The sequence below is a fragment of the Podarcis pityusensis genome, assembly GCF_964106645.2.
Source record: "Podarcis pityusensis genome assembly, chromosome: 2".
Lineage (NCBI taxonomy): Eukaryota > Metazoa > Chordata > Lepidosauria > Squamata > Lacertidae > Podarcis > Podarcis pityusensis.
Window position 1 is genome coordinate 114314162 of NC_138029.1, and position 26704 is coordinate 114340865.

Sequence of the window (26704 nt, forward strand, 5' to 3'; positions counted from 1 at the left end):
CAGGTTTAGGACTGCAGCTTTAGTGTATAACCCTGTAAGGTAAAGGTAAAGGGACCTCTGACCGTTAGGTCCAGCCGTGAATGATTCTGGGGTTGCAGAGCTCATCTCACTTTATTGGCCGAGGGAGCCGGCGTACAGCTTCCAGGTCATGTGGCCAGCATGACTAAGCCGCTTCTGGCGAACCAGAGCAGTGCACGGAAACGCCGTTTTCCTTCCTGCCGGAGCAGTTCCTATTTATCTACTTGCACTTTGACGTGCTTTCGAACTGCTAGGTTGGCAGGAGCAGGGACCGAGCAAAGGGAGCTCACCTCGTCGCGGGGATCCGAACCGCTGACCTTCTGATCGGCAAGTCTTAGGCTCTGTGGTTTAACCCACAGCGCCACCCGTGTCCCAGGGCATAACCCTGTAGTTGAGCTATTAGGGCGATAGGATATGACTCTTGTCTTGCCCCTATAGCCAGTGACTTATCTCTCTGATATGGGCTGTGTGCACATTTTACCTTGGAAGCACCTTCTTTCCCCTCAGATAAGTCTGCATGTAACCTGCCCATGAGACCTTATGTTGAAGAGCAGGTACCAAGCCGTATAAATACAAAATATATTTTAAAACAAATACTAGTCACATTATTTCACCTGCTGACACTGACCCACCTCCCTCAGATACCAGGGTGTCTCACTCCACAGATGTATAATAAGCACTTTTTAATCAATTTCAACCGTAATGACACTTTTTATTAATCATGTTTGGAAGTGACTATTGAAACGTCCAGTTGTACATTTGTGGGGAGGGTGGGACCAGGGAGGAATCACTAGCAGAACAAAAATGAGGAGCTACAGTTTCGGCACATGTACAGACACCAGCAGGAAGCGAGGGGGCACTCCCAAGAACCCCTTCACCCCAATTTTATCGACACACCCCTTCATGCCACGGGGTGCAGCAAAACAGAGAGAGGAACCGAGAACTGCGATGTGGAAGGTGATGGACCCATTTTGAAGGGCTCAGCTAAGGGGACCTTACTGCCCTTAAATATATATATATATATTGTGGGAGCAGAGAAACAGGGAACTATGCAGAGACAAAATAAAGTTTTATAGAGCAGGGATGTGGAACCTCAGGCCCTCCACACTCCCCTATATGGGCCTCAGGGTTTTTTTCAAGCCACACTCTTCCTTTTGCTTTGCTCCATGCTTGAGTGTTTTTGCCTGACTGGAATTTGTCCTTGATTGTGCCTATTGTTTGCCTGTTTAGAGAGATGTGTAGCCCCGTAGAAACCTCTGGTTTTTGTGGCAGAAATGCAGCCTATTGTACGAAGAAGAAGAAGAAGAAGAAGAAGAAGAAGAAGAAGAAGAAGAAGAAGAGTTTGGATTTGATATCCCGCCTTTCACTCCCTTTAAGGAGTCTCAAAGCGGCTAACATTCTCCTTTCCCTTCCTCCCCCACAACAAACACTCTGTGAAGTGAATGGGGCTGAGAGACTTCAAAGAAATGTGACTGGTCCAAGGTCACCCAGCAGCTGCATGTGGAGGAGCGGGGAAGCGAACCCGGTTCCCCAGATTACGAGACTACCGCTCTTAAACACTACACCACACTGGCTCTCTTTTACGAAGGCAAAAAGTCAGTTGCTCTGCCCAGTTTTGCCCCAGAAGGTTGCCCACAAGAAAACATGGCCCCCTTCCTTACTCCTATTGCTGATAAAAGGCTGAGAGCATTCATAAAACTGAGTAAATTTTCATGCCACCAGCTTGCTGTTTCAGTCTGGGATAATGGAATGGTGATAACCATCGTGTGCTATTTTCAGCCTTAGATATGAGATATGATAGAAGTATTTTTAAAAAAAAATTGGTGGGGGATTATAGGAGCACAGGAAGCTGAAACGTGCTGGAGATTGGGAGGAACAGAGGTTCTAGGAGCATGTAAAGTTAGAACTTGAAGCAGTGGTGCTGTCAGAGTAGGATTCTAGGGAAGCAGTTCTGCGCTCCGCTCAGAAGAATTTGGTTTATCATATTTTGAGTGAAGGCACATGACTCCCCACCCCCCACAAGAATCCTGGGAACTGCAGTTTACCCCTCACAGAGCTACAATTCCTGGCACCATGAACAAACCTCAGTTTCTAGGATTATTTGGGGGGATATCACGTGCTTTAAAGTCATATGCCTAAGAACCAGGCAGAGGGCCTTCTCGGTAGTGGCACCCACTCTGTGGAACGTTTTCCCATCAGATGTCAAGGAGATCAGTAACTGTACAACCTTTAGAAGACATCTGAAGGCAGCCATGTGACAGGGAGTTTTTAAATGTCTGATGTTTAATTATGTTCTTATATGTGTTGGAAGCTGCCCAGAGTAGCTGGGAGCAACATTGATTATTATTGTTATTAAATTGAAATAATCATCATCTAAAGAGTTCCCGAAACACCGTTAAGGGCCGAGATAAAATTATTTAACTGCACCACTGCTTTTAGGAATCAGGGACATTATATGTGTTTGATGCTGGTCAGTAAGGTCCCCTTGATGGCAACTGCAGGCTGGGCCGATGGGTCAACTAGGCAGCTATGCGGTAATTGGCGTGTATTTGGGGTCGCACGTCCCAAACAATGGTGAGTAGCTGTCGCAGGACCCGATCCTTGCCCCGGGCCTGTCCTCCCTGCATCGCCTGCAGTTTCTTGCGGGTTTGGGCTTCCACCTCAGCAGACAGGTTCCCTTGCGAGCCCAGAGCCTGTGGGCGGAGAGAGAGACAACAAAGTTATGAAATATGATAGCACCTGAAGGAAGGTACAGGTAAGTAGTGAAGTCTATTTTGACATCATAAAGGTAAAGGGACCCCTGACCATTAGGTCCAGTCGCAGACAACTCTGGGGTTGCGGCGCTCATCTCGCTTCATTGGCCAAGGGAGCCGGCGTACAGCTTCCGGGTCATGTGGCCAGCATGACTAAGCCGCTTCTGGCGAACCAGAGCAGCGCACGGAAACGCCGTTTACCTTCCCAACGGAGTGGTACCTATTTATCTACTTGCACTTGATGTGCTTTCAAACTGCTAGGTTGGCAGGAGCAGGGACCGAGCAACAGGAGCTCACCCCGTCGCGGGGATTCGAACCGCCGACCTTCTGATCGGCAAGTCCTAGGCTCTGTGGTTTAAACCACAGCGCCACCTGCATCCCCCAGCAACAGGGAACTGAGCCTTTAATGTCATAGAATACTAGAACTGTAGAATTGGAAGGGCCTCCCAAGGTTCATCTAGTAAAAGGTAAAAGGCAAAGGACCTGTGGACAGGTAAGTCCAGTCAAAGGCGACTATGGGGTTGTGGCGCTCTTCTCGCTTTCAGGAGGAGGGAGCCGGCGTTTGTCCAGAAACAGCTCTCCAGGTCCCATCCTAATCCATCCCTGCCCTAATCCATCTCTGCCATAAGGAGGTCTGGAAAACGACCCTAAACGGGCTACCCAATCCTCTTTTGCATAGGGAACTGCCTTACACCCTTGGTCCATTAAGCTCTGTATCATCCACACAGGCTGACAGAGGCTGTCTAGGATTTGGGGCATCTCCTACCTAGAGATGACAGGAATTGAACTGGCCACCTTCTGCATGCAGATCCAATGCTCTGTCACTGAGCTACATCTAGCACAAGTAGTAAACCATTCTCTTCCCTCTCCCACAGCCATCCATTTTGCCTGTGCTGCGGCCTCTTAGAAGGTAAACAGCTCATCCTGCCTCCTTCAAAGCTGCCCCATATCCTCTGTACCACCTTAGAACAGGGGCTGCCCTGAGCTCTTCCCTTTCCTACAAATAACCCTTGCCTGATCCCCAAATTCCCAATTTTAAGTGGGAGGGGAATCACAAAGGTTACCCTAGACCATTTGGAATCGCTTCCCCACCCCTCCGACGCTGCTGTTCCCATCTGCCTCTTCCTCCCGTGACTCATCCTCCATTCTCAATTCCCCCCACCCATAAAAAAAAAACCCTCAAGAAATCTTACCGCCTGCTGCTTCTGCTGGAACTCTTTCTCACGCTCCAAGCGGTATTGCTCGATTTCAGCTTGGGCTTCTTCCTTGGCCTGCTTCAGCCTCCGGGCCTTCCCTGTGATGGAGGTGGCGAGACAGAGATTGAAGGTCAGGTGGAAAGAACATTACCTGCCTCTCCAGGCCTGTTTTTTTAGGGTTGCGCTTGCCCCGGGCAAGAGAAGGAAACTGGGGAATGGATCCAAAGGGCACTCAGCTCCCCCCCCCCCAAATTCTAGTTCATTCCCCTCTGTGATGACTGCACAGCAATCCTTTATCAGGGAACTCAGGCATTCTGGTCCTCCTCAACCCCCCCATCTCCCCCCCCCAATGAAACAGAAGCCCCCTCTCACTTTTCCGAGCCTCTGCCACCTTTTCGGCAGCCCTCTTTTCAGCCTGCAGCAGCTGCTGGATTCCCTGTGTCTGGCTGGCCATGGTTCCCTAGCAATGATGCTCCCAAAACAGCTGATCTTCTTGCATCCGCTGAACTGGGTACCACAACACCCAAGCGAGGCAGTGCGAGGTCCTAGTGCCCTCCTTTTTCTGTGCCGTTCTGTTGGCGCTCTGCAGTCCTTAACTGCTACAGATGGCCAAACTGCAAGGACTTCTCTCGCGTGCTTTTATATCGGAATGTGCACGCATTCATGCTTCTGAGATCCAGCACCGAGGGCCTTCTGGCGGTTCCTTCACTGCGAGAAGTGAGGTTACAGGGAACCAGGCAGAGGGCCTTCTCGGTAGTGGCGCCCACCCTGTGAAACACCCTCCCTTCAGATGTGAAGGAAATAAGCAGCTATCTTATTTTTAAAAGACATCTGAAGGCAGCCGTGTTTGGGGAAGTTTTTAATATTTAATGCTGTATTGTTTTTAACACTCGATTGGGAGCCGCCCAGAGTGGCTGGGGAAACTCAGCCAGATGGGCGGGGTGTAAATAATAAATTATTGTTGTTGTTGGTCACTATTTTCGAGCAGGATTCAATCATGTTCCCGGTCAATTCAGGGTTGTGCAATTATAGTCGGTTGGGAGGTTTCGCATCACAAACTAAAATATCAGACTTTTTTTGCAGTGAGGAAAGCCAAGGGCAAATGCAGTGGGAAGTGTGGGATGAATCACAGAATTGCAAGGTTGGAAGGGACCCTGTGGGTCATCTAGCCCAACCCTTGACACATGCCTTGATGCGACCTCTGCACAAGCAAATCAGAAGGAATGCCAGATAAATATCTGATGTTGCCTAACTTCCTCGCAAACCTTGTACCAACAAATTGGGTGGGTGGGTGTGGTTGACAAACAGGTTATTTGGAAGCAACCCCCACCGTAGGCAGCTTGTCGGAACAGGGAGAGCCAGCTTCAGATACCTGCACTGCCAAAAAGCTCGCTAGGGGGCCTTGGCTGGTCACTGCCACTCTGCCTCTCCTACCTTGCAGGGTTGCTGTGAACTTAAAAGGAGGGGGGCAGCTTGCACTTTGCTTGGTGCTCCCTTGAGGAAAGAAAGGGTGTGATAGTATAAAATAAATCCATCAAATTAAGCACCATTGCCTTGTCTCCTTAAGAGAGCAACCTAGATCTCTGCTAGGTAAAGGTAAAGGGACCCCTGACCATTAGGTCCAGTCGCAGACAACTCTGGGGTTGCGGTGCTCATCTCGCTTTATTGGCCAAGGGAGCCGGCGTACAGCTTCCGGGTCATGTGGCCAGCATGACTAAGCTGCTTCTGGCGAACCAGAGCAGCGCACGGAAACGCCGTTTACCTTCCCGCCGGAGCGGTACCTATTTATCTACTTGCACTTTGACGTGCTTTCGAACTGCTAGGTTGGCCGGAGCAGGGACCGAGCAATGGGAGCTCACTCCGTCATGGGGATCCGAACCGCCGACCTTCTGATCGGCAAGTCCTAGGCTCTGTGGTTTAATCCACAGTGCCTGCTGAAGCACAAATCGAGAAAGGCACAGTCTTGATAAACAGGACGCCTGAAACTGCCGCCTCGTCATTTCCGAGGACTGCAAGACTGACCTTTGCCCCAACGCTGCCTGCTCATCCACTTAAGTTGTAGGATCAGAAGGAAGTCTGATATAAAAGTTTATTTATTGTATTTATTTCTTAAAAGTACTCATAAACTGCCAGCTCGTAAATCTATTAATGGCGGTGTCCAATAAAAAATGAAAACGTCGTTCAGTTATAAAATCATAAAACGCAGGACAAATGAACAACACAGAACCAAACTCCTCTGAAAAAACCAGGTGGCAAAACAGAAAGGTTTTCAGCAAGGTATCAGTATTGTAGGTGCCCGTTTCTATTTAATAAACAATTTGTTAATCCTCTTTGAAAGCCTCCCAGGTTTGTGGCCGTGGCTACGTCCTGTGGAAATGAGTTCCATAGTTTAATTATGGAAGCACTTCCGGTTCCTCTGTCCTGAATCGTTCAGCTTTGTTGGACATCCACAATGTCTTGTTTCACCAGAACAAAAAAAAATTGCAAGTGTGCTTCACGGCAATTCTACCCGTTAAAACTAGCTGATTCGGTAAAATCAGTTAAAACTTTAAATTCGACATAGCTGCTGATTAAAGCGTGAGGCATCAGGACAGTGTGTCCTGGTTGGCTTGCTGCCTTTGTTCCAGGAATTGGCCTCAATGACGTAAGTTAAGATCGTTGAAAAGAGCTCAGGAAACAGTTAACACTTAACTACCCTGCCATACCTTACCTATTCTGTAGGCAAGGTTACACATTTATCTGCTTCAAGGGATAGTGAGGAGTGCCAGCCTGCTGTAAGGAGGCCCTGTAATTGACATCATCAGTAAAATAACACCATGTGCTATGTCATGCTGGTTTGATCCTGGCAATGTAGCTTACAGTGGTACCTCGCAAGACGAATGCCTCGCAAGAAGAAAAACTCGCAAGACGAAAGAGTTTTTCGTTTTTTGAGTTGCTTCGCAAGACGAATTTCCCTATGGGCTTGCTTTGCAAGACGAAAAACGAAAAAAACGAAAACGTCTTGCAAGTTTGTTTCCTTTTACTTAAAACCGTTAATACCCAGGGTGACTTTGAGGAACAACTCATAGCACACGGTGTGGTAGCCTTTTTTGAGGTTTTTGAAGACTTTGGTGATTTTGAAGACTTTGGGAAACCGTGCTTCGCAAGACGAAAAAACTCGCAAGACGAAAAAACTTGCAGAACGAATTAATTTCGTCTTGCGAGGCACCACTGTAGATGGCTTTTGTAAAGGGATTAGACTCAATAAATGTATCGGTCTTTCTGTGGCCATACACCACAAGGTTCCATGGTCAGAGGCAGTTTATCACATAATGGATTGATTACTCTGTTTTATTATACAATGGTACCTTGGTTGTGGGTTAAACCACAGAGCCTAGGACTTGCCAATCAGAAGGTCGGCAGTTCGAATCCCCACGACGGGGTGAGCTCCCGTTGCTCAGTCCCTGCTCCTGCCAACCTAGCAGTTCGAAAGCACATCAAAGTGCAAGTAGATAAATAGGTACCACTCCGGCGGGAAGGTAAACGGCGTTTCCGTGCGCTGCTCTGGTTCGCCAGAAGCGGCTTAGTCATACTGGCCACATGACCCGAAAGCTGTACGCCGGCTCCCTCGGCCAATAAAGCGAGATGAGCGCCACAACCCCAGAGTCGGTCACGCCTGGACCTAATGGTCAGGGGTCCCTTTACCTTTACCTTGGTTTGCAACCGTTCCGGATTACAACCATTTCGGATTACAACCACATCAAACCTGGAAGTGTGTGTCCTTTTTTTATTATTACAACCCATTTTGGGGGGGGATTACAACCCCCCTTTTTTTGGAGGCCCCATTGGCGAAAGCGCGCCTTGGGTTACAACCTGTTTTGGTTTACAACCAGACCTCCGGAACGGATTATGGTTGTAAACCAAGGTACCACTGTATGTTCCGATGGATAAACGGGAGGCCTAGGTTTCAAGTTATGGATGCCGGGGATGAACGACAGGAAGTGGCCAGCTTGTGAACTTTCCAAGGGTATCTGGCTGGCCGATTACATCCAGTTTTTGGGTGCTCCTTCTCACAAGAAATAAATTTTTAAAATTTGACGGAGACGATAGGTTAAAGGTGCATCAATTAATTTATTAATTCGTCGCAAAACTTCCCGGCTTTCCTCTTTCTGGTTGATCCCACCAAGAAAACAAACCAATGTATATTAACCGTGTGCTTCTTCATCAGTCTATTTTCGTCGTAATCAGTCTTCCTCTCTCCAACCCACCCCAACCCCGCCCATCGCCTTCGCAACCTCCACCCGCCCAGAAATTCAATAGCAGCATCTAAAATCAGGAGTGTTTCTGAGGTAGAACGGCAACCCCAATGTCACTGTGGGGAAGGAACGGCTTGGGCCTGCACTGCCCACTAGGAAGGCTTGTAGAGAGTATTTTTCTGCCAAATGCCCTTCGAATCGCTGCCCCGAGCCCTCCCACCCAACGTTGCTGATTTCTCCCCACGAATTCCCTTCTATCCTAACCCAGCAGTCGCAGAGCTTCCAGTGTGACTACAAGGCACAAGGGGAGAGGGGATGGCCGAGGGCCCGAAAGTGCGGTCAGAGCTCCCCGTTGATGCTGATCTTGACCACGGAGATGCTCTCGGTGAACTGGAAGCGCCCCTTCTCATAGATGATGAAGAGGCTGTGAGCATCTTCCGGGGCAGCCCCGTCCAGGGACGTCATCGAGGAGTAACCGCTGGCGCCGCTCCAGATCTGCAGGGGCTCCTTCCACCACGAAGAACCGTTGGTGAAGCTCCAACGTAGCGTCATGTTCACCCCTAGGCCAGAGGGGAGAAAGAGAACGTAAGGTCGTGTTCACCTGGCAGGAGCTGGGACAGAGCAACTGGAGCTCACCCTGTTGCGGGGATTCGAACCGCCAACCTTCTGATTGGCAAGCCCAAGAGGCTCAACCTGGGAGGCCTAGTTGCACCATCAGCTTTGTAGCAGAGGCTGGAAACATTTGTCCCGGCCCAGGAACTGAGTCTGCCGTGTTGTCTGCCGGAAGCCACCCCTCTTCCAGCCACATGGAGCCCATTCTCCCCCCGTGACACACAGATTTCCCCTTACTCACGCCGCTTTTCATGGGCCGGGTTGCTGAAGAAGACGAGGCCGGATTTGACAAGGGCTCCGGCGGCCACAGCAGGGTCCACCAAAGTGTCATCAAACGTCACGTTCTCCAGAGGGAGGGTGTCGCAGGCGTCGTAGCTGCGAATCACAATGCGGCAACTGCAGTGGTAAAAGTTCTGGTTCCTGGCGTTGATCACCATGGAGCCGTCAGGAAGCTCGTAGGGCTGCAAGGAGGTAATTTGGGGAGGGAAGGTGAGAGGAGGGCAGATTTTTGAAGGGGACCAGAACGTTTCCTAGCTCTCTTCTGAAGGTTCCGCTCCAAGTGCTCCACTCCCCTATTAATAATTTATTATTATTATTATTAATTTAGTTATACCCCGACCATCTGGCTGGGTTTCCTCAGCCACTCTGGGCAGCTTCCAACAAAATATTAAAATACAGTAGTCCATCAAACATTAAAAGCTTCCCTAAACAGGGCTGCCTTCAGATGTCTTCTAAAAGTCTGGTACAGTGGTACCTCGGGTTAAGTACTTAATTCATTCCAGAGGTCCGTTCTTAACCTGAAACTGTTCTTAACCTGAAGCACCACTTTAGATAATGGAGCCTCCTGCTGCCGCCGTGCCGCCAGAGCACGATTTCTGTTCTCATCTTGAAGCAAAGTTCTTAACCTGAAGCACTATTTCTGGGTTAGCAGAGTCTGTAACCTGAAGCGTCTGTAACCCGAGGTACCACTGTAGTTGTTTTTCTCTTTGACATCTGGTGGGAGGGTGTTCCACAGGGCGGGTGCCACTACCAAGAAGGCCCTCTGCCTGGTTCCCTGGACCTTTGCTTCTCGCAATGAGGGAACCACCAGAAGGCCCTTGGAGCTGGACCTCAGTGTCCGGGCAGAAGGATGGGGGTGGAGACGCTCCTTCAGGTATACTGGACCGAGGCCGTTTAGGGCTTTAAAGATCAACACCAATTGTGCTCAGAAACATACTGGGAGCCAATGCAGGTCTTTCAAGACCGGTGTTATGTGGTCTCTGTGGCCACTCCCAGTCACCAGTCTAGCTGCCGCTTTCTGGATAAGTTGTAGTTTCCGGGTCAGCTTCAAAGGTAGCCCCACATAGAGCACATTGCAGTAATTATTAATTAATTATTTTATTTATACACCATTTTACATACCACCCTTTATCCAAAGATTTCCAGGGAAGGTTCTTAGGAACGCTTCCTTCGCACTGTCTAACATATTAAAAACAGATGCTAAAACTCGGTATGCTTAGCTTCGGAAAGAGAACACTGAGAGAAGGTATGTTGCCACACTTTTATTGTGGTTGTGAATCGATTCAAGGCTTTTTCCAGGGGGTTGGACTAGATGACTCTGGGGGTCCCTTCCAACTCTACAATTCCACAATTCTGCTTACCACAGCCAGGGCTTCCAAACAACGCTGCTTGTTTCGTCCCTGCTGCTTGCAGGATTGTAGCAACCCCTCAAGTTTAGGATCACACCCACCTGGCATTCATCGGGATTGAAGTCGCTGGGCAGCTTCGCCTTGCCATAAGGGATCCCATGCAAGGGCTGCCGCCCGTATCGCCAGTTTAAGCCGTGGTCGTCGCTGAGGAGGCACGAGATCCCGTCCTGCAAAAGCGTCCCGTGGCCACAAACGATCAAACGCCCCTTCTTGGGCTCATAACGTTTCTGAAAGGCAGAGGTGACCAAGTGGGAGTTAGGCCCATTGCCTGCCGTTATCCTTGCATGCACACGACACTGCTTCAGTCCTCTGGATGAGGTTTCTATAGCCTTGTTTCCTGGCTACCAGCGGTAGCGCTGAGTGGAAGCAGCAACATGTAGCCACAAACTGACCCAACCCCTGCCACCCTCCAGGCTCCTAAGATTTTAGCAAGCCTTGACACGGGTTGTTGAGCATATCTCCAGCAGCAATGAGGTCTAGGAACTTGCCCTTTTGTTAAACGAAAGTTGAGATTCTCCAGAAGTTGAACATTTAGTATTTATTTATTTAATTTAAATTGTCTCTGTGCCAGTGTGTATTGTTTTAAAAAAAGGAAAATCTCAATGTGGTTTGCAGCCTAAATTAAACTGTTGGATAAAGCACACTCCATACCTGTGGAATCATGGAAGACACACAACCATGGTTATTAAATTAACAAAGGCATTCGTTGGAAACTAAAGACGCTATGCCCATGGCTGAGGATAATTGTTCGAACCCATCCAATGGATATGGGGGAGGGGAAGGAAAAATTGTATGGGAAATTTAAAAATTGGAAGGAGATAATATAATGTATGTAAAAATCCCAAAATAAAAATTAAAAAAGTTAACTAACTACTGCCTTTCTTTCTTTCTTTCTTTCTTTCTTTCTTTCTTTCTTTCTTTCTTTCTTTCATTTCCTTTCTCTCTCCCTCCCTTTCTCTCTCCCTCCCTCCCTCAAAACACCACCCATAAACCTGTCATTCATATTATTATAATAACTATGATTTATTTGCTGCCCATCTGACTGGGTTTCCCCAGCCACTCTGTACAGCTTACAGCAAAATATAAAAACATCTGAAGAAGTGTATCTGTGTATCTGAAGAAGTGTGCATGCACACGAAAGCTTATACCCAGAACAAGCTTAATTGGTCTCAAAGGTGCTACTGGACAACTTTTTAATTTTTTAAATAAAAACACCGTGAGACATCAAACCTTAAAAACTTTCCTAGATGCCTTCTAAAAGTCTGATAGATGTTTATTTCCTTGACATCTGAAGGGAGGGCATTCCACAGGGCAGGGGCTACCACCGAGAAGGCCCTCTGCCTGGTTCCCTGAAATTTCACTTCTCACAGAGAGGGAACCACCAGAAAGCCCTCAGAGTTGGACCTCAGTGTCTGGGCAGAACAATGTGGGTGGAGACACTCCTTCAGGTATACTGGGCCGAGGCCGTTTCGGGCTTTAAAGGCCGCTTACCTGGGGATTGTAGGGAAAGACCTGCCAAAAAAGTTGAAAAACATCTTCATGTATGTGACAACGGCCGCGAGAGTTCTGGTAGCACAAGGATGGAAGACTAAAGAAACCCCAACTAAAGAATCATGGCAAGAAAAATTGATGGACTATGCAGAACTGTCAAAACTGACATATAAGCTATGGGACAAGGATAACTGTGACTTTAAGGATGAATGTGAACCCTTTACAAAGTAGCTGAAGACGCAACAAAGCGAACTGGACTCCTTGGCAGGTTTTGAATAAACATTCACAAACTTTTTATTGATAATAATCAGCTAGACAGTTTGAGGATCTATACAACTGTGTAACATGCAGAAAACAGCATTTTTAGAGAAATCAAAGACTGGAACTGAGGGAAGTCGGGGGGTGGGGTGGGGGTGGGTGGGTTTTGTGTGGGAGGGGGGAAGGGAGGAAAAATGGGGGGGGGAACAAGGATGATATGTTTTTGGATAATATGTCTTGTTATAATTTTGAATAAAAAAATAAAATAAATAAAGGCCGCTTACCTGAATGCCATAGCCTGGTCCTGGGGCAAACATGGTTGTGCCAATGTCCTCAGAGAGGTTCCGGGGAATGCTCCAGGTGACGCCGTCGTCGCGGCTGCGAATGATCATGGTGCTGGCCGTGGGGCATTTGTTGTAGTGAGCGCAGAGCGTATAAACCAAGAACACCATGTCCTGTTCAGAGTCCACCACCACCGCCCCCAAGTTGAGGCCATCCTGAAGGGAACCGTCGTCAACTATGAAGGAAGTGGGCGTCCAGGTAGCGCCTGGAAGAGACAGGCCAGCATTATGATGAGAAACGCACCTGAGGCGCCACACAAGACTCTGGCAGACGTGAGGCGTGAGCCTGCCTTCGCTAACCTGGCGCCTTCGCTAACCTGGCGCCTTCCAGAAGTTTCCGTGCAGGCTGGGTGCTGGTGGGAGTTGTAGTCCAAAGCCCCTGAGCTGCGCCAGGTTGGCAGACACTGGCATACGCTTTCACGGCAGTGCTAGAAATTAGCCGAGCTGTGACCACGTAGAGATTTTTCTATCCGCCTTGGCCCTCCGGCTTTCTTAAGCAGTTAAGCAGTAGAGCTTATTTGTTGCATTTATATCCCAGCATGTATATCCAAGGAGTACATGGTTCACCCCCCCACTAATCCCTACAACAACCCTGTGAGGTGGGTTAATAGACTGTGACTCTGAGGACCTGGGAGATCAGGGTTCGAATCCCCGCTTGGCTATGAAGCTCACTGGGTGACCTTGAGCCAGTTGCTGCCTCTGAACCTACCTCACAGGGTTGTTGTAGGGAGCAAGACGGTTTGAGCATATAACAATAAATAAATAATAATAATAATAATAATAATAATAATAATAATAATAAATTTATACCCCTCCCATCTGGCTGGGTTTCCCCAGCCACTCTGGGCGGCTTCCAACCAAGTATTAAAATACAGTGGTCTGTTAAACATTAAAAGCTTCCCTAAACAGGGCTGCCTTCAGATATCTTCTAAAAGTCTGGTAGTTGTTCTTCTCTTTGACATCTGTTGGGAGGGCGTTCCACAGGGCAGGTGCCACCACCAAGAAGGTCTTCTGCCTGGTTCCCTGTAACTTCACTTCTCGCAGCGAGGGAACCGCCAGAAGGCCCTGAGCGTTGGACCTCAGTGTCTGGGCAGAACGATGGGGGTGGAGACGCTCCTTCAGGTATACCGATCCTGATCCAACTGCACTGCCTACTGATAGTTTCCAGGCCCAATTCAAAGTGCTGGTTTTGACCTATAAAGCCTTAAACGGTTCAGGACCACAATACCTCAAGGACCTGCTTGGCAGGGGGTTGGACTCGATGGCCCTTGTGGTCTCTTCCAACTCTGATTCTATGATTCTATGATTCTATGATTCTATGACCACCTCTTTCCATGTGAACCTACCCAGACCCTGAGATCATCTTCTGAGGCCCTTCTTCATGTGCCTCCTCCTTGAGAGGTCCAGAGGGTGGCAACACAAGAACAGGGCCTTCTCTGCAGTGGCTCCCCATCTGTGGAATGCTCTCCCAAGGGAAGTTCGCCTGGTGCCTTCATTATACACCTTTAGCCACCAGGCAAAAACGTTCTTTTTTAACCTTTGGTTGATTTGATTGACATCCTATGCCCTTTTAAAATGTGTTTTTTTTGGGAGGGGCTATTGGGTTGTTGTTTTCATTTTTATTATGTATTTTGTAGTTTTATATCTTGATTTTATTCTGTGAACCGCCCTGAAACCCCCAGGTATAAGGCGGTATATTAATTCAATAGATAAAATAATACAGTGCACCCTCCGGATATGAACTTAATTCATTCCGGGGGTCCTTATGTACCCTGAAAAGTCCGCAACATGAGGCGCCGCTTCTGCACATGCACAGCGCGATAGAGCGCTTCTGCCCAGACACTGAGGTCCAGTGCTGAGGGCCTTCTGGTGGTTCCCTCACTGTGAGAAGCAAAGTTACAGGGAACCAGGCAGAGGGCCTTCTCGGTAGTGGCACCCGCCCTGTGGAACACCCTCCCACCAGATGTCAAAGAGATAAACAATTACCAGACTTTTAGAAGACATCTGAAGGCAGCCCTGTTTAGCGAAGCTTTTAATGTTTAATAGGTTATTGTATTTTAATATTCTGTTGGAAGCTGGCCAGAGTGGCTGGGGAAACCCAGCCAGATGGGTGGGGTATAAATTATAAATTGTTATTATTATTATTATTAATAATAATAATGCGCAGAATTAATATTATTATTATTCTGCATGCGCAGAATAATAGTAATAGTAATAATAATAATAGCAATAGTAATAATAGTAATAATAGTAATAATAATATTATTATTACTATTATTATTTTGCACATGCATGCGCGGTGTAACCCGGAAGTATACACTTCTGGGGTTGTCATGTTCGCAACCCGAAAGTTGCCCAACCCAAGGGTCCACTGTAATAACAACAACAACAACAACAAGGATTAACAGAGGAGGGGAGCACCAGTTAAGCTGTTTTGGGAGGAAAAAAGTGGGATATAAATGCAGTAAATTAAAAAAAAAATTAAAAGCAGGTGGCTTCCCTTAAAACACACACACAGAACTAAGGAGCCCACCCCTGAAATTGTGCTCCAGCACTTTCAGCTCCTCAGGGGTGTGTGGACACCCTTTTCTTCCAACCCCCTCCCCACAGGCCTTGCTCCCCTCAAACCTTTGTCCAGCGACCTGCGGAGGGCTATAAACTTCGCCCCACTGTCAGAGGCAGAGTGCTTCCTGGCTTCGGAAAAGGCTAAGAGGGTGCCCTGTGGCGTCGCCGCGATGAGGGGGACTCTGAAGGTGTTCACCTCCCCAATGACACTGCCGCTCACCCATAGCAGCTGCTCCATCGTGATCATGGGCTTCACCTGCCGAGAGACAAAATGCAGAAGGGACTTTCGAGGGAGAACGGGTTTTTCCAACGTCCCACGCAGGAACCGACAACACGGGACAGCTGCATATTCCTGCATAGCAGGGGGTTAGACTAGATTATGCTCAGGGTCCCTTCCAACTCTCCCGGTATGCCCTGCAGAGGACCTTAAGGTCCAGAAATAGCAGCACCCTAGTGGTCCCGGGCCCTAAGGAAGTCGGATTAGCCTCAACCAGAGCAGGGCCTTCTCAGCACTGGCTCCGGCCTGGTGGAACGCTCTACCTCATGAGACCAGGGCCCTGCGGGATCTGATTTCTTTCTGCAGGGCCTGTAAGACAGAGTGGCCTTTGGTTGGAATCAACTTAATCCCCTCCCCGTCTTTCCTTTTTCCTTTCTCCTTCTTGTGATGGAACTCCTATTTGGGGACTTTCCTGGCTTTTTTCTGGCCCACGTAGGACCAGTCTAGATAGTTGGCCTTGCTGAAGATTTGACGTTTTCATCCCCAAAAAGTTTTTGATTTGAGTTTCTACTGAAATGAGGCTGCATTTTAATGTTGTACAGTGGTACCTCAGGTTAAGAACTTAATTCGTTTTGGAGGTCCATTCTTAACCTGAAACTGTTCTTAACCTGAAGCACCAATTTAGCTAATGGGGCCTCCCGCTGCCCCTGGAGCACGATTTCTGTTCTCATCCTGAATCAAAGTTCTTAACCCGAGGTACTATTTCTGGGTTACCAGAGTCTGTAACCTGAAGCGTATGTAACCCGAGGTACCACTGTATTTTAATCTAGTTTTTAAGTTGTATTTTAACCAATTGTTTTTATACCTGGTGTTAGCCACCCTGAGCCTGGTCTTGGCTGGGGAGGGCGGGGTATAAATAAAATTTATTAAAACGTCAACGCACATTCTTGCTTTAGCCAAGGGTACAGTGTGCTAGCAAATGTGAAGCTTTCCACGCCTTCTTACACATCCTGTGCCATTTCCCTGCTATTTTCCATCCCACAATTGCTGTTTTCTGCCAGGCATGTGATCAGAGGTGCCGATGAGTCATCGGCAGTGAAGCTAGGAGGCAAGCACTCTGCGTCCTTGATTGTCACGCTCCAAGTGAGCCCACGTCTCTCTCTGTGTTTGTCCTTTGACTAAATCGGCTTCTTCCCCGCCTGAACCTGGAATATGTCAAGTTCAATGTCAGGGGAGAGAGTTCTTGATAAGCCCGTTGCCCTGACATGCTTTTCAAGGGAGGAGCAGAGAGCGAGGGCAATCACCTGTCTCAAGAGACAATGGAGTGTGCCTCCGGGGGTGAAGTCAAACCACTGCATTCCCAGGACCAAAGGGACCTCCCTGGGCACAAGTATGGAAGTCCTGGGCTGTCCAGATGACAAGACTCCTCTTTCGGCCTCGCTGATGTGGTCCAAAGGAAAGCAGAGCAAGACGTTTGGCTGCAGGAGTTGCTGGAAGGAGGCGTACAAGGCGCCATCCAACTGTCTTAGGGACTCCCCTCTGGATTTTTGTAAGGTTTACTCCTTAAGTCTTTTCTTCTCCCAAAGATCTCCCACAAGGCAGTGGAGGTTTTGTTGTTTAGTCGTGTCCGACTCTTCGTGACCCCATGGACAAGAGCACGCCAGGCACTCCTGTCTTCCACTGCCTCCCGTAGTTTGGTCAAATTCATGCTGGTAGCTTCGAGAACACTGTCCAGCCATCTCGTCCTCTGTCGTCCCCTTCTCCTTGTGCCCTCCATCTTTCCCAACATCAGGGTCTTTTCCAGGGAGTCTTCTCTTCTCATGAGGTGGCCAAAGTATTGGAGCCTCAGCTTCACGATCTGTCCTTCCAGTGAGCACTCAGGGCTGATTTCCTTCAGAATGGATAGGTTTGATCTTCTTGCAGTCCATGGGACTCTCAAGAGTCTCCTCCAGCACCATAATTCAAAAGCATCAATTCTTTGGCGATCAGCCTTCTTTATGGTCCAGCTCTCACTTCCATACATCGCTACTGGGAAAACCATAGCTTTAACTATACGGACCTTTGTTGGCAAGGTGAAGGCAGTGATCCGTGAAGGGGAGTGGAGGTTTAGGGTGAAATAAAAATTTTAAAGATAAATATTCATAACTGCATATATGAACCACATGTCTGAAACCCCACAGAAAAAGTCCTGAAACCATTTTGTCCCTCCCAAATTGACCTCAAATATTTCTCTGCAAGGCCGAAGGAAAATGGAAAAGCCTCCCCATTGTCTCCTCCTTCACAAATCCTGTCTTAAGGGTATGTGTATGAATAGGGTGTATGAATAGGGTGAGCCTGTGACCTGGCTCAGGAACTAAGTATTTGTCATGACAAAAGACTGGCCAGGCTCCCCAGGGTATCCAATCAAGTGACCATTAACAGGTAACCTGCCAGACAGGAGATAAACAAGGCACTCAGATTTATGTTGTAGACCGCCCTTTCTGTGATGTAGGCATGATGTGTCTGGAGGGTGGTCTTGAGCTACACCCCTTTCTGTGATGCATGATGTTTCTGGGGGTGGTCTTGGACTCCAGGGCGGGCAATTTAAAATGTCTATATAAGGGCGGACACACCTTTGTCCGGGGTCCTCCTCCTTTCCTGCATGTGAGGGGAGCACCCTGTTGCAACAGCTTCAATAAAGATCAGGCTTACTAGCTGCTTTGCTTCTCAATATTCTCAGGTGGCCTCTGTTATTTTCTCCGACCGATGGAGAACCTACAAAGGACTCTATAAGGGCTCTTGTGTTCCCCATAAGGGCAGATTTTTGTTTATTACAAGGGCCAGAGTTCTCTTTCCCAGGCTGATGAGCCCCCTCTGCCCTTCGCCTCCCTCTGCAGCACGTGCCTTCTTGACCGATGGACCTTTGAACCTTGAAAATATTGCCCTCTTGCAGGCCTGCCCTCTGATTTCCCTTCTGAGAAATCGAAAGGGCAGCATTAGGTGGGAGGAGCTGTGGCTTCCGAGTAGTGATTGTTTGCAGAAGGTATCGGGTTCAATCCAGGCTCAAACTCCCTGCCTGAAACCCTGGAGAGCTGCTGCCAGTCCGAGTAGGAAATACTGAGTTACATGGAACAACGGTCTGACTCTTTGTATAAGACAGCTCCAGATATTTCCATGAGACGTCCAGCCAACGCTCAGCACATGTGCATCCTGTGGTTGCTGATATGAGCAAGTTAAATCCGTTATTTTCCTGTTTGGAATCAGTGGGGCTGCAAAATGCTTTACTGTGGTTGGATCCTGACCAAGTTTTTGTATGTTTACAGCAAAGGTGTTGACCACCCCAGAAAAGACAGTAGGGCTTCCATGCTTCTTCGAAGGACAGAATTTGCCTTCCAATACAGGGGTACCTCAGGTTACATACGCTTCAGGTTACAGACTCCGCTAACCCAGAAATAGTGCTTCAGGTTAAGAACTTTGCTTCAGGATGAGAACAGAAATTGTGCTCCGGCGGCACGGCAGCAGCAGGAGGCCCCATTAGCTAAAGTGGTGCTTCAGGTTAAGAACAGTTTCAGGTTAAGAATGGACCTCCGGAACGAATTAAGTACCGTATTTTTCACTCTATAAGATGCACCAGACCACAAGACGCATCTAGTTTTTGGAGGAGGAAAACAAGAAAAAAAATATTCTGAATCTCAGAAGCCAGAACAGCAAGAGGGATCGCTGCGCAGTGAAAGCAGCAATCCCTCTTGCTGTTCTGGCTTCTGGGATAGCTGCGCAGCCTGCATTCGCTCCATAAGACGCACACACACTTCCCCTTACTTTTTAGGAGGGAAAAAAGTGAGTCTTATAGAGCAAAAAATACGGTACTTAACCCAAGGTACCACTGTATGGTTTTTTTTTTACAAAAAGTTATTCATCCCCATTCCCACGCCTATTGCCTTATGATAGCACACACAGATTCCAATTTTTTAAGCCACATTAAATCTAACTGGCATAAACAAGTTATTCCTCAACACTTTGTGTCTTGGCTGAATAGCTTTCTTTGACAGAAGCCTGATAAGGCAAGCAGCACATAAGAGTGATTTGATTTCACAGCCCAGATTCTTGTTTGTGATCACGATCTGCTGGGCTGCCAAGCTAGGCACGCGGTTAACCGTTCTCATGCAAAAGTCACTGGAACTGAGATGTGCATTATGCTAATTCATTAATTAAGTAAATTCATATGCAGCCCCTTCATCTGTGGATCACAGGGCGGTTTATGGTATAAAGGTAAAGGGTAAAGGGACCCCTGACCATTAGGTCCAGTCGTGACCGACTCTGGGGTTGCGGCGCTCATCTCGCTTTAGTGGCTGAGGGAGCCGGCATACAGCTTCTGGGTCATGTGGCCAGCATGACTAAGCCGCTTCTGGTGAACCAGAGCAGCGCACGGAAACACCGTTTACCTTCCCGCCGGAGCCGTACCTATTTATCTACTTGCACTGGTGTGCTTTCGAACTGCTAGGTTGGCAGGAGCAGGGACCAAGCAACGGGAGCTCAGCCCGTTGCGGGGATTCGAACTGCCGACCTTCTGATCGGCAAGTCCTAGGCTCTGTGGTTTAACCCACAGCGCCACCCGCATCCCTCTTAACGAACTACACTTCCCAGAATTCCTTGAGGGAAGCCATGACAGTTTAAAGTGGTATGATACTGGTTTGAGTGTCTAGTGTGGACAGGGCCGTTGCGTGTGGAACCCTGAAGAGAAGCACTCCATATACAGCAACATTTTGTTGCAGGCTCATATCCTATTTGTTGTCGAGAAAGCAGGGGAAGAGGAATGACAAAGTCTGCAGCGACGGTGTGTTGTTTGTTTAAGTTTTAATTTTTGGAAATCTGCCCATCCCAGTCTCATTGCTAAGCCACAGCTTGTTTAAAAGTTGAAGTAACTGGGAACATCTACGTGGCACTGCTCTGACATCTGTTTGGCACTTCAGAAGACTGCCTGTGTACCTGGGGAGCAGTGCAGCCAAGGCTGGGGTCAGCTCGACCTTTTCCTCCCACAAAACATAGGAAGGAAGGGCAGGTATGTGGACCAATTGAGGAGGAGGGCAAGCAGAACGGCCACATTGCCAAGAGGTGCAACCAGGGAGAAACCGCCTGCTGCCTTCTCCTGAGAACTTTGCACCAGAAATAATACAGTGGTGCCCCGCAAGACGAATGCCTCGCAAGACGAAAAACTCGCTAGACGAAAGAGTTTTCCGTTTTTTGAGTCGTTCCGCAAGATGAATTTCCCTATGGGCTTGCTTCGCAAGACGAAACGTCTTGCGAGTTCTTGCGAGTTTGTTTCCTTTTTCTTAAAGCCGCTACGCCGTTAATAGCCGCTAAGCCGCGCTTTGCAAGACGAAAAAACCGCAAGACGAAGAGACTCGTGGAACGGATTAATTTCGTCTTGCGAGGCACCACTGTAATAATAATGATTTATTACTTATACCCCGCCCATCGGGCTGGGTTTCCCCTGCCACTCTGGGCGGCTTCCAACAAGAGATTAAAAAGACATTAAAACCTTTCAGATACTCAAGAGTGCACCCTGGAAACCGGTAGAACAGCAAACATGATTCGGGAGAGCAGGGAAGGCACGACCTGAGCTAAAAGAACAAGACACTCCCCTTGGTTCTCAAACGCCTTGGTTCTCAAACGCTGAAAAAACCAGGAAGTAAGTGTTCTGGTTTTCGAACGTTTCTCGGAAGTTGAACGTCCAATGTGGCTGTCGGCTATTGTTTCCGGGGCACCTACACCAATCAGAAGCTGCGCCTTGGTTTTTGAACATTTCGGACGTCAAATGGACTTTTTGCAATTTGTTTTGCGTTTTTGTTTTTGAAGCTTTTTCGGCTAATTTGTTTTTGTGACTGTGTGGAACCCAGTTCATAAGACCACAGCTACTACTATGCCATAAGATTCACTGTCCTGTAATATCACATATGAGCTTTAACTACTGACGAAGCCCAGGACGGCGAAACAAGGCCAATATTCCGGAAATCCTTGTCTTTAGACTCTGTGAAAGGATTCTGTGGAACTGTAACAACCTTTCATGCGGATTGTTTGGACCTTATGAACAGACAGGTGGAATAGACACTATTACACAGATGGACCTTATGTATGAACTGACTAGAGAATGATCTGATCCATTGGGTCTTCTGCTTTGTTCGTTTGTTGAACTTTATGAGTTACTTCTGTTGAAATTTATGATTTGATACAAGGAATAGTATACCTTATTTATCTAAGAACACAGCCAGTTACGTCTTGTGTGTTTATCGAGTCACTCTCTCTCAGCCTAGCCTACTTTGCAAGAACACTGTGTGAGGATAAACTTGGGGGAGGGAAGGCGGGAGAAGAACCATGTATGCGGCTTTGAGCTCCTGGGAGGAAACACGGCTTATAAATGCAGAAACAAAAATAGACAGCATCTGGCACCATCAAATGTCTTGATTCAGGGGTGGGGAATCTGTGGCCCTTTGGATACTGCTGCACTCAAACTATGACCAGCATGGCCCACGATCAGGGACAATTAGAGCTGTAAGTCCAACAATATGGAGCGACACAGAGATGCCATTACAGTTTCGGCCGCTGCTTTCACCTTAACTGGCTATATGCAGGGGGAAGCATTGGATTGTTGCTGTTGTTGTTTAGTCGTTTAGTCGTGTCCGACTCTTCGTGATCCCCTGGACCAGAGCACACCAGGCACTCCTGTCTTCCACTGCCTCCCGCAGTTTGGTCAAACTCATGCTGGTAGCTTCGAGAACTCTGTCCAACCATCTCGTCCTTTGTCATCCCCTTCTCCTTGTGCCCTCAATCTTTCCCAGCACCAGGGTCTTTTTCAGGGAGTCTTCTCTTCTCATGAGGTGGCCAAAGTATTGGAGCCTCAGCTTCATGATCTGTCCTTCCAGTGAGCACTCAGGGCTGATTTCCTTCAAAATGGAGAGGTTTGATCTTCTTGCAGTCCATGGGACTCTCAAGAGTCTCCTCCAGCACCATAATTCAAAAGCATCAATTATTTGGCGATCAGCCTTCTTTATGGTCCAGCTTTCACTTCCATACATCACTACTGGGAAAACCATAGCTTTTACTATACGGACCTTTGTTGGCAAGGTGATGTCTCTACTTTTTAAGATGCTGTCTAGGTTTGTCATTGCTTTTCTCCCAAGAAGCAGGCGTCTTTTAATTTCATGGCTGCTGTCACCATCTGCAGTGATCATGGAGCCAAAGAAAGTAAATCTCTCACTGCCTCCATTTCTTCCCCTTCTATTTGCCAGGAGGTGATGGGACCAGTGGCCATAATCTTCGTTTTTTTGATGTTGAGCTTCAGACCATATTTTGTGCTCTCCTCTTTCACCCTCAATAAAAGGTTCTTTAATTCCTCCTCACTTTCTGCCATCAAGGTTGTGTCGTCTGCATATCTGAGGTTGTTGATATTTCTTCCAGCAATCTTAATTCCGGCTAGGGATTCATCCAGCGTTGGATTACTGACTGCTATTAATTGGGGGGGGGGGGGCTGCCACTGTGCTGTTTTTATTCTGATTGTCTGAATGTTTTTAATAATCATAGAACTGGAGAGCTGGAAGGGACCCCAAGGGTCATTCACTCCAACCCCCTGCAATGCAAGAATCTCAAGGCAACAGATCACATTCAAGGATCACCGGGCCGTTTACAACATAAAAACTTGGAAATGCAGAACATAGTAACAAACAAACAAAAAGGCCATAGATTGTTTAATTATCCAAAGGCCTGGTTTTACAGGAATGTTTTCATAATAAAGGCATGCTTGGGAAAAGCATTCCCAAAATGGGGAACCACCGCAGAAAACTAATACACACAGAGAGTTTTAATTCTATTAATTGTTTTAAAGTATTGCCACCGCCTCTTTATGATTTTAGCTGTTCTTATTTTATCTGTAAGTCATCTTGAGTCTCCATCAGGGAAAAGGCAGGGGATAAATAAATATTTGACAACCACCACCACTACCCAAAAGGCACAATAAGCATGTGCTTAGGGCATCAGCAAAGCAGGGGCATGCCATATATATATATATATATATATATATAATTATTTCTTCTGGAAAAAATTAAGACACTTGATATTTCAGAAAAGGCATTAAAGTAGGTCAAAATGGCAGGAGGGTGGGAAATCAGAACTTCCTTATACTCCACATTCCCGCCCCCCCCCCCCCCGTTTCTAGCACTGATTTTATTTTATTTTTTTACTTCCATATAGGGTGGAGACAAACCACAATCTATTTTTTTAAAAGTGTTTAGGGCCTCCAAAGCTTTCCATCCGATCCTGACCGGGGGAATGGAGAGAGGCAGACCGGTTGGGTTCAGTGGGTCTGAGGGCCCAACGACTAGCCCCAGCTAAGCCTTCCAGTTCTGTTATGAGGTTGGGGAGCAAATTGGGGGGAGGACAAAACAAAGACACCCCCCCCGGGACATTTCCAATCGTACCTGATCAGGGGTGGCCACCCCGCGCGTTTCCCAGCAGCAGAGCCCCAGAAACAGCAGCGGCCGTAGGCAGAAGCCCGGCCTGGCCCAAGGGTAGGATCTCCTCCGGGGATCACGTCTAGCACCCATTGCTTCGGCCGTCAGGATCCCCTCTTCCGCATCCACCAGGGCCGCTTCCCCTTTAAGCGCGCCGCTGGGACCGAATGTTGGGTTTAAACAGTAGCAACCCGAGGGAACTCCCGGGCCGCCAGCCGCCCTCTGATTGGCTGGCTTTGGAGAATGGAACGAGGAAGGCCGGCTTCAAAGGCAGCACGTGACCATGCCATGACCTTAAATACCGCAGAGATAGGGAGGGAAGCCAGGTTAGAGACGCCCGTTCTACTTTTTAAGAAAACAAACATATTTATAAAAAAATAAATAAAAATAGGGATTCTAGCTCCGCCCACTTCCCGGCTTCTTAAAGGGACAGGACTAAAACGAAAGGAAACGAGCTCAAACGAGGCGGTGCGGGAGAGGACCGAGGAACCGAAACGTCCAAAATGCATGTTCTGAGAAATGGTTTGCGGTTGAGGGGAAAGGAAACATATTCATTGCGGGCACCTATATTAGGTGTGTTAAAAAGCAAAGACATCACCTTGCCAACAAAGGTCCGTATAGTTAAAGCTATGGTTTTCCCAGGAGTGGTGTATGGAAGTGAGAGCTGGACCATAAAGAAGGCTGATCGCGGAAGAATTGATGCTTTTGAATTCTGGTGCTGGAGGAGACTCTTGAGAGTCCCATGGACTGCAAGAAGAGCAAACCTCTCCATTCTGAAGGAAATCAGCCCTGAGTGCTCACTGGAAGGACAGATCCTGAAGCTGAGGCTCCAATACTTTGGCCACCTCATGAGAAGAGAAGACTCCCTGGAAAAGACCCTGATGTTGGGAAAGATGGAGGGCACAAGGAGAAGGGGACGACAGAGGTCAAGATGGTTGGACAGTGTTCTCGAAGCTACCAGCATGAGTTTGACCAAACTGCGGGAGGCAGTGGAAGACAGGAGTGCCTGGTGTGCTCTGGTCCATGGGGTCACGAAGAGTCGGACACGACTAAATGACTGAACAACAACAACATATTAGGTGTGACGGCTAAGTGGAACCTCCAGCTCCAGCAGCTGAAGGCCAGCGCAGACAGCACAGGAGGAAAATTTCCTTTGCACCTGGCCTGCATCCTTCCCTAATTCGTTCTGGACAGCTGTTACCAGAGTAGGACCCCCCCAGTTTCTAGAGTAGGACCCCCCCCTTGAACCTGATGCAGCAAGACTCTTAAAACAGCATATTGTAATCAGAAAATCAAGGTGGCATTCTTGCATGCATTTGCATTTCTGTTTGGAATTACCAGCTGAATTTGTGGTACTTCCGAGTATAAAACAGAGGTCAGCAATTTTTTTCAGCTGGGGGCCGGGCCACTGTCCCTCAGACCTTGTGGGGGGGCTGGACTATATTTTTTTTGGAGGGGAATAAACAAATTCCTATACCCCACAAATAACCTAGAGATGCATTTTAAATAAAAGGACACATTCTACTCATGTAAAAACACGCTGATTCGTGAACCATCCACAGGCCGGATTTAGAAGGCGATTGGGCCGGATTCGGCCCCTGGGCCCTACTTTGCCTACCCATGGTATAAAACATGTGTAGGATCAGGCCATAAAGACAGGGAACCTGTGGCGCTGCAAATGTTCCAGGAATATAATTGCCTTCATCCCCTCGATCTGGACGCTGTAATTCGGTTGATGCAGCCCAGAATGCCATTGGCTTTTTTTGCTGCTGCATCTCACCGTTGACTCATGTTAAACTTGTGCTCCACCAAGACTTGAAGATCCTTTTCACATGTACTACTGGCCATCCACGTGTTCCTCATCTGTTTACCGTATTTTCGGCACCATAGGACGCACTTTTTCCCTCCTAAAAAGCAAGGGAAAATGTGTGTGCGTCCTATGGAGCGAATGCAGGGGGGAGGCAGGCGGGAAAAGCCCCCAAGAGCCGCACACAAGCTCCGTGCGCTCTTGCGGGCTTTTCCACAGGAGGGAGAAGGGACTGACTGGCCGCATCAGTCCCTTCTCCCACCTCCCAGAAAAGCCAGGAGAAGCCGCAATCTCTTTAAAGGGGTTGCACGGCTTCTGCGGGCTTTTGGGAGAGGTAAGGGAATCCCCCCACCTCCCAGGAAAGCCAGGAAAGCCCTGCGCAGCGTCTCCCGGCAAGGAGAGGCTGCACGGGGCTAAAGGGGAAGCCAAAACAGTGAGCGGGATCCATCCTGCTTGCTGCCTTGGCTTGTGCCATAGCCCCGCTCAACCCCTCCGGCAGGGAGAGGTTGTGCGCAGCCTGTACGCTGCTCTTTGGGGCTGGGGGGGGGGGGAAATATTTTTTTTCTTGATTCCCCCCCCCTAAAAACTGGGGGCACCCTATGATCCGGTGCGCCCTATGGTGCGAAAAATACGGTATATTTGTGCAGCTGGTTCTTCCTGCCTAGGTGCAGAACCTATTTGTCCCTACTGACATTCATTTTGTTAGCTTGGTCCCAGTTGTCCCAGGTTAAGGTCATTTTGAATCCTGATTCCGTATGTATGTACTGTAGGTATGCAAAGAGAGACACAATCTACGTTGAAGCAGAAGGGACCAGACAGAACATCTAATCAGACAGAGTTTTTGGGTCAGTTTCCATGTGTGAAAAGTCTTATTTTAGCTTGGTCACAGGGCATAGGCTGAACAAGGCAGAACACCCCAGATTTGGACCGTGGCATCTCCACCTACAAGGAGCAGGTCAGTCGTGATGTGGAAGACCTTCCACTGGTGGGCTAGAGAGCCACCAGCAGAATCATAGAGTTGGAAGGGACCCAAGAGGCAT

At 48.1% G+C, this 26704-nt stretch overlaps 2 protein-coding genes and 1 long non-coding RNA gene across 3 annotated transcripts in view; 1 reads left to right on the top strand and 2 right to left on the bottom strand.

Moving 5' to 3' along the window:
- Nucleotides 1–709: 709 nt before the first annotated feature.
- ATP6V1G2 (ATPase H+ transporting V1 subunit G2) lies at nt 710–4515 on the bottom strand. Its single transcript, XM_080996076.1, has 3 exons — nt 4340–4515; nt 3965–4065; nt 710–2711 (listed from the first exon to the last, which is right to left on the bottom strand). The coding sequence occupies exons 1-3, from the start codon at nt 4419–4421 to the stop codon at nt 2538–2540; spliced, it is 357 nt and encodes a 118-aa protein (XP_080852202.1). The 5' UTR covers nt 4422–4515; the 3' UTR covers nt 710–2537.
- A 3542-nt stretch (nt 4516–8057) lies between these two features.
- On the bottom strand, nt 8058–24080 carry NEU1 (neuraminidase 1). The gene is made up of 6 exons (XM_080993005.1): nt 23825–24080; nt 15221–15413; nt 12536–12798; nt 10544–10729; nt 9056–9275; nt 8058–8762 (listed from the first exon to the last, which is right to left on the bottom strand). The coding sequence occupies exons 1-6, from the start codon at nt 23948–23950 to the stop codon at nt 8542–8544; spliced, it is 1209 nt and encodes a 402-aa protein (XP_080849131.1). The 5' UTR covers nt 23951–24080; the 3' UTR covers nt 8058–8541.
- Nucleotides 15420–26704, top strand: part of LOC308470192 — a 212288-nt gene continuing 201003 nt past the window's right edge. Inside the window, exon 1 of the long non-coding RNA XR_013982242.1 lies at nt 15420–18925. This is a non-coding gene — a long non-coding RNA (uncharacterized lncRNA). The remainder of the gene's footprint in view (nt 18926–26704) is intronic.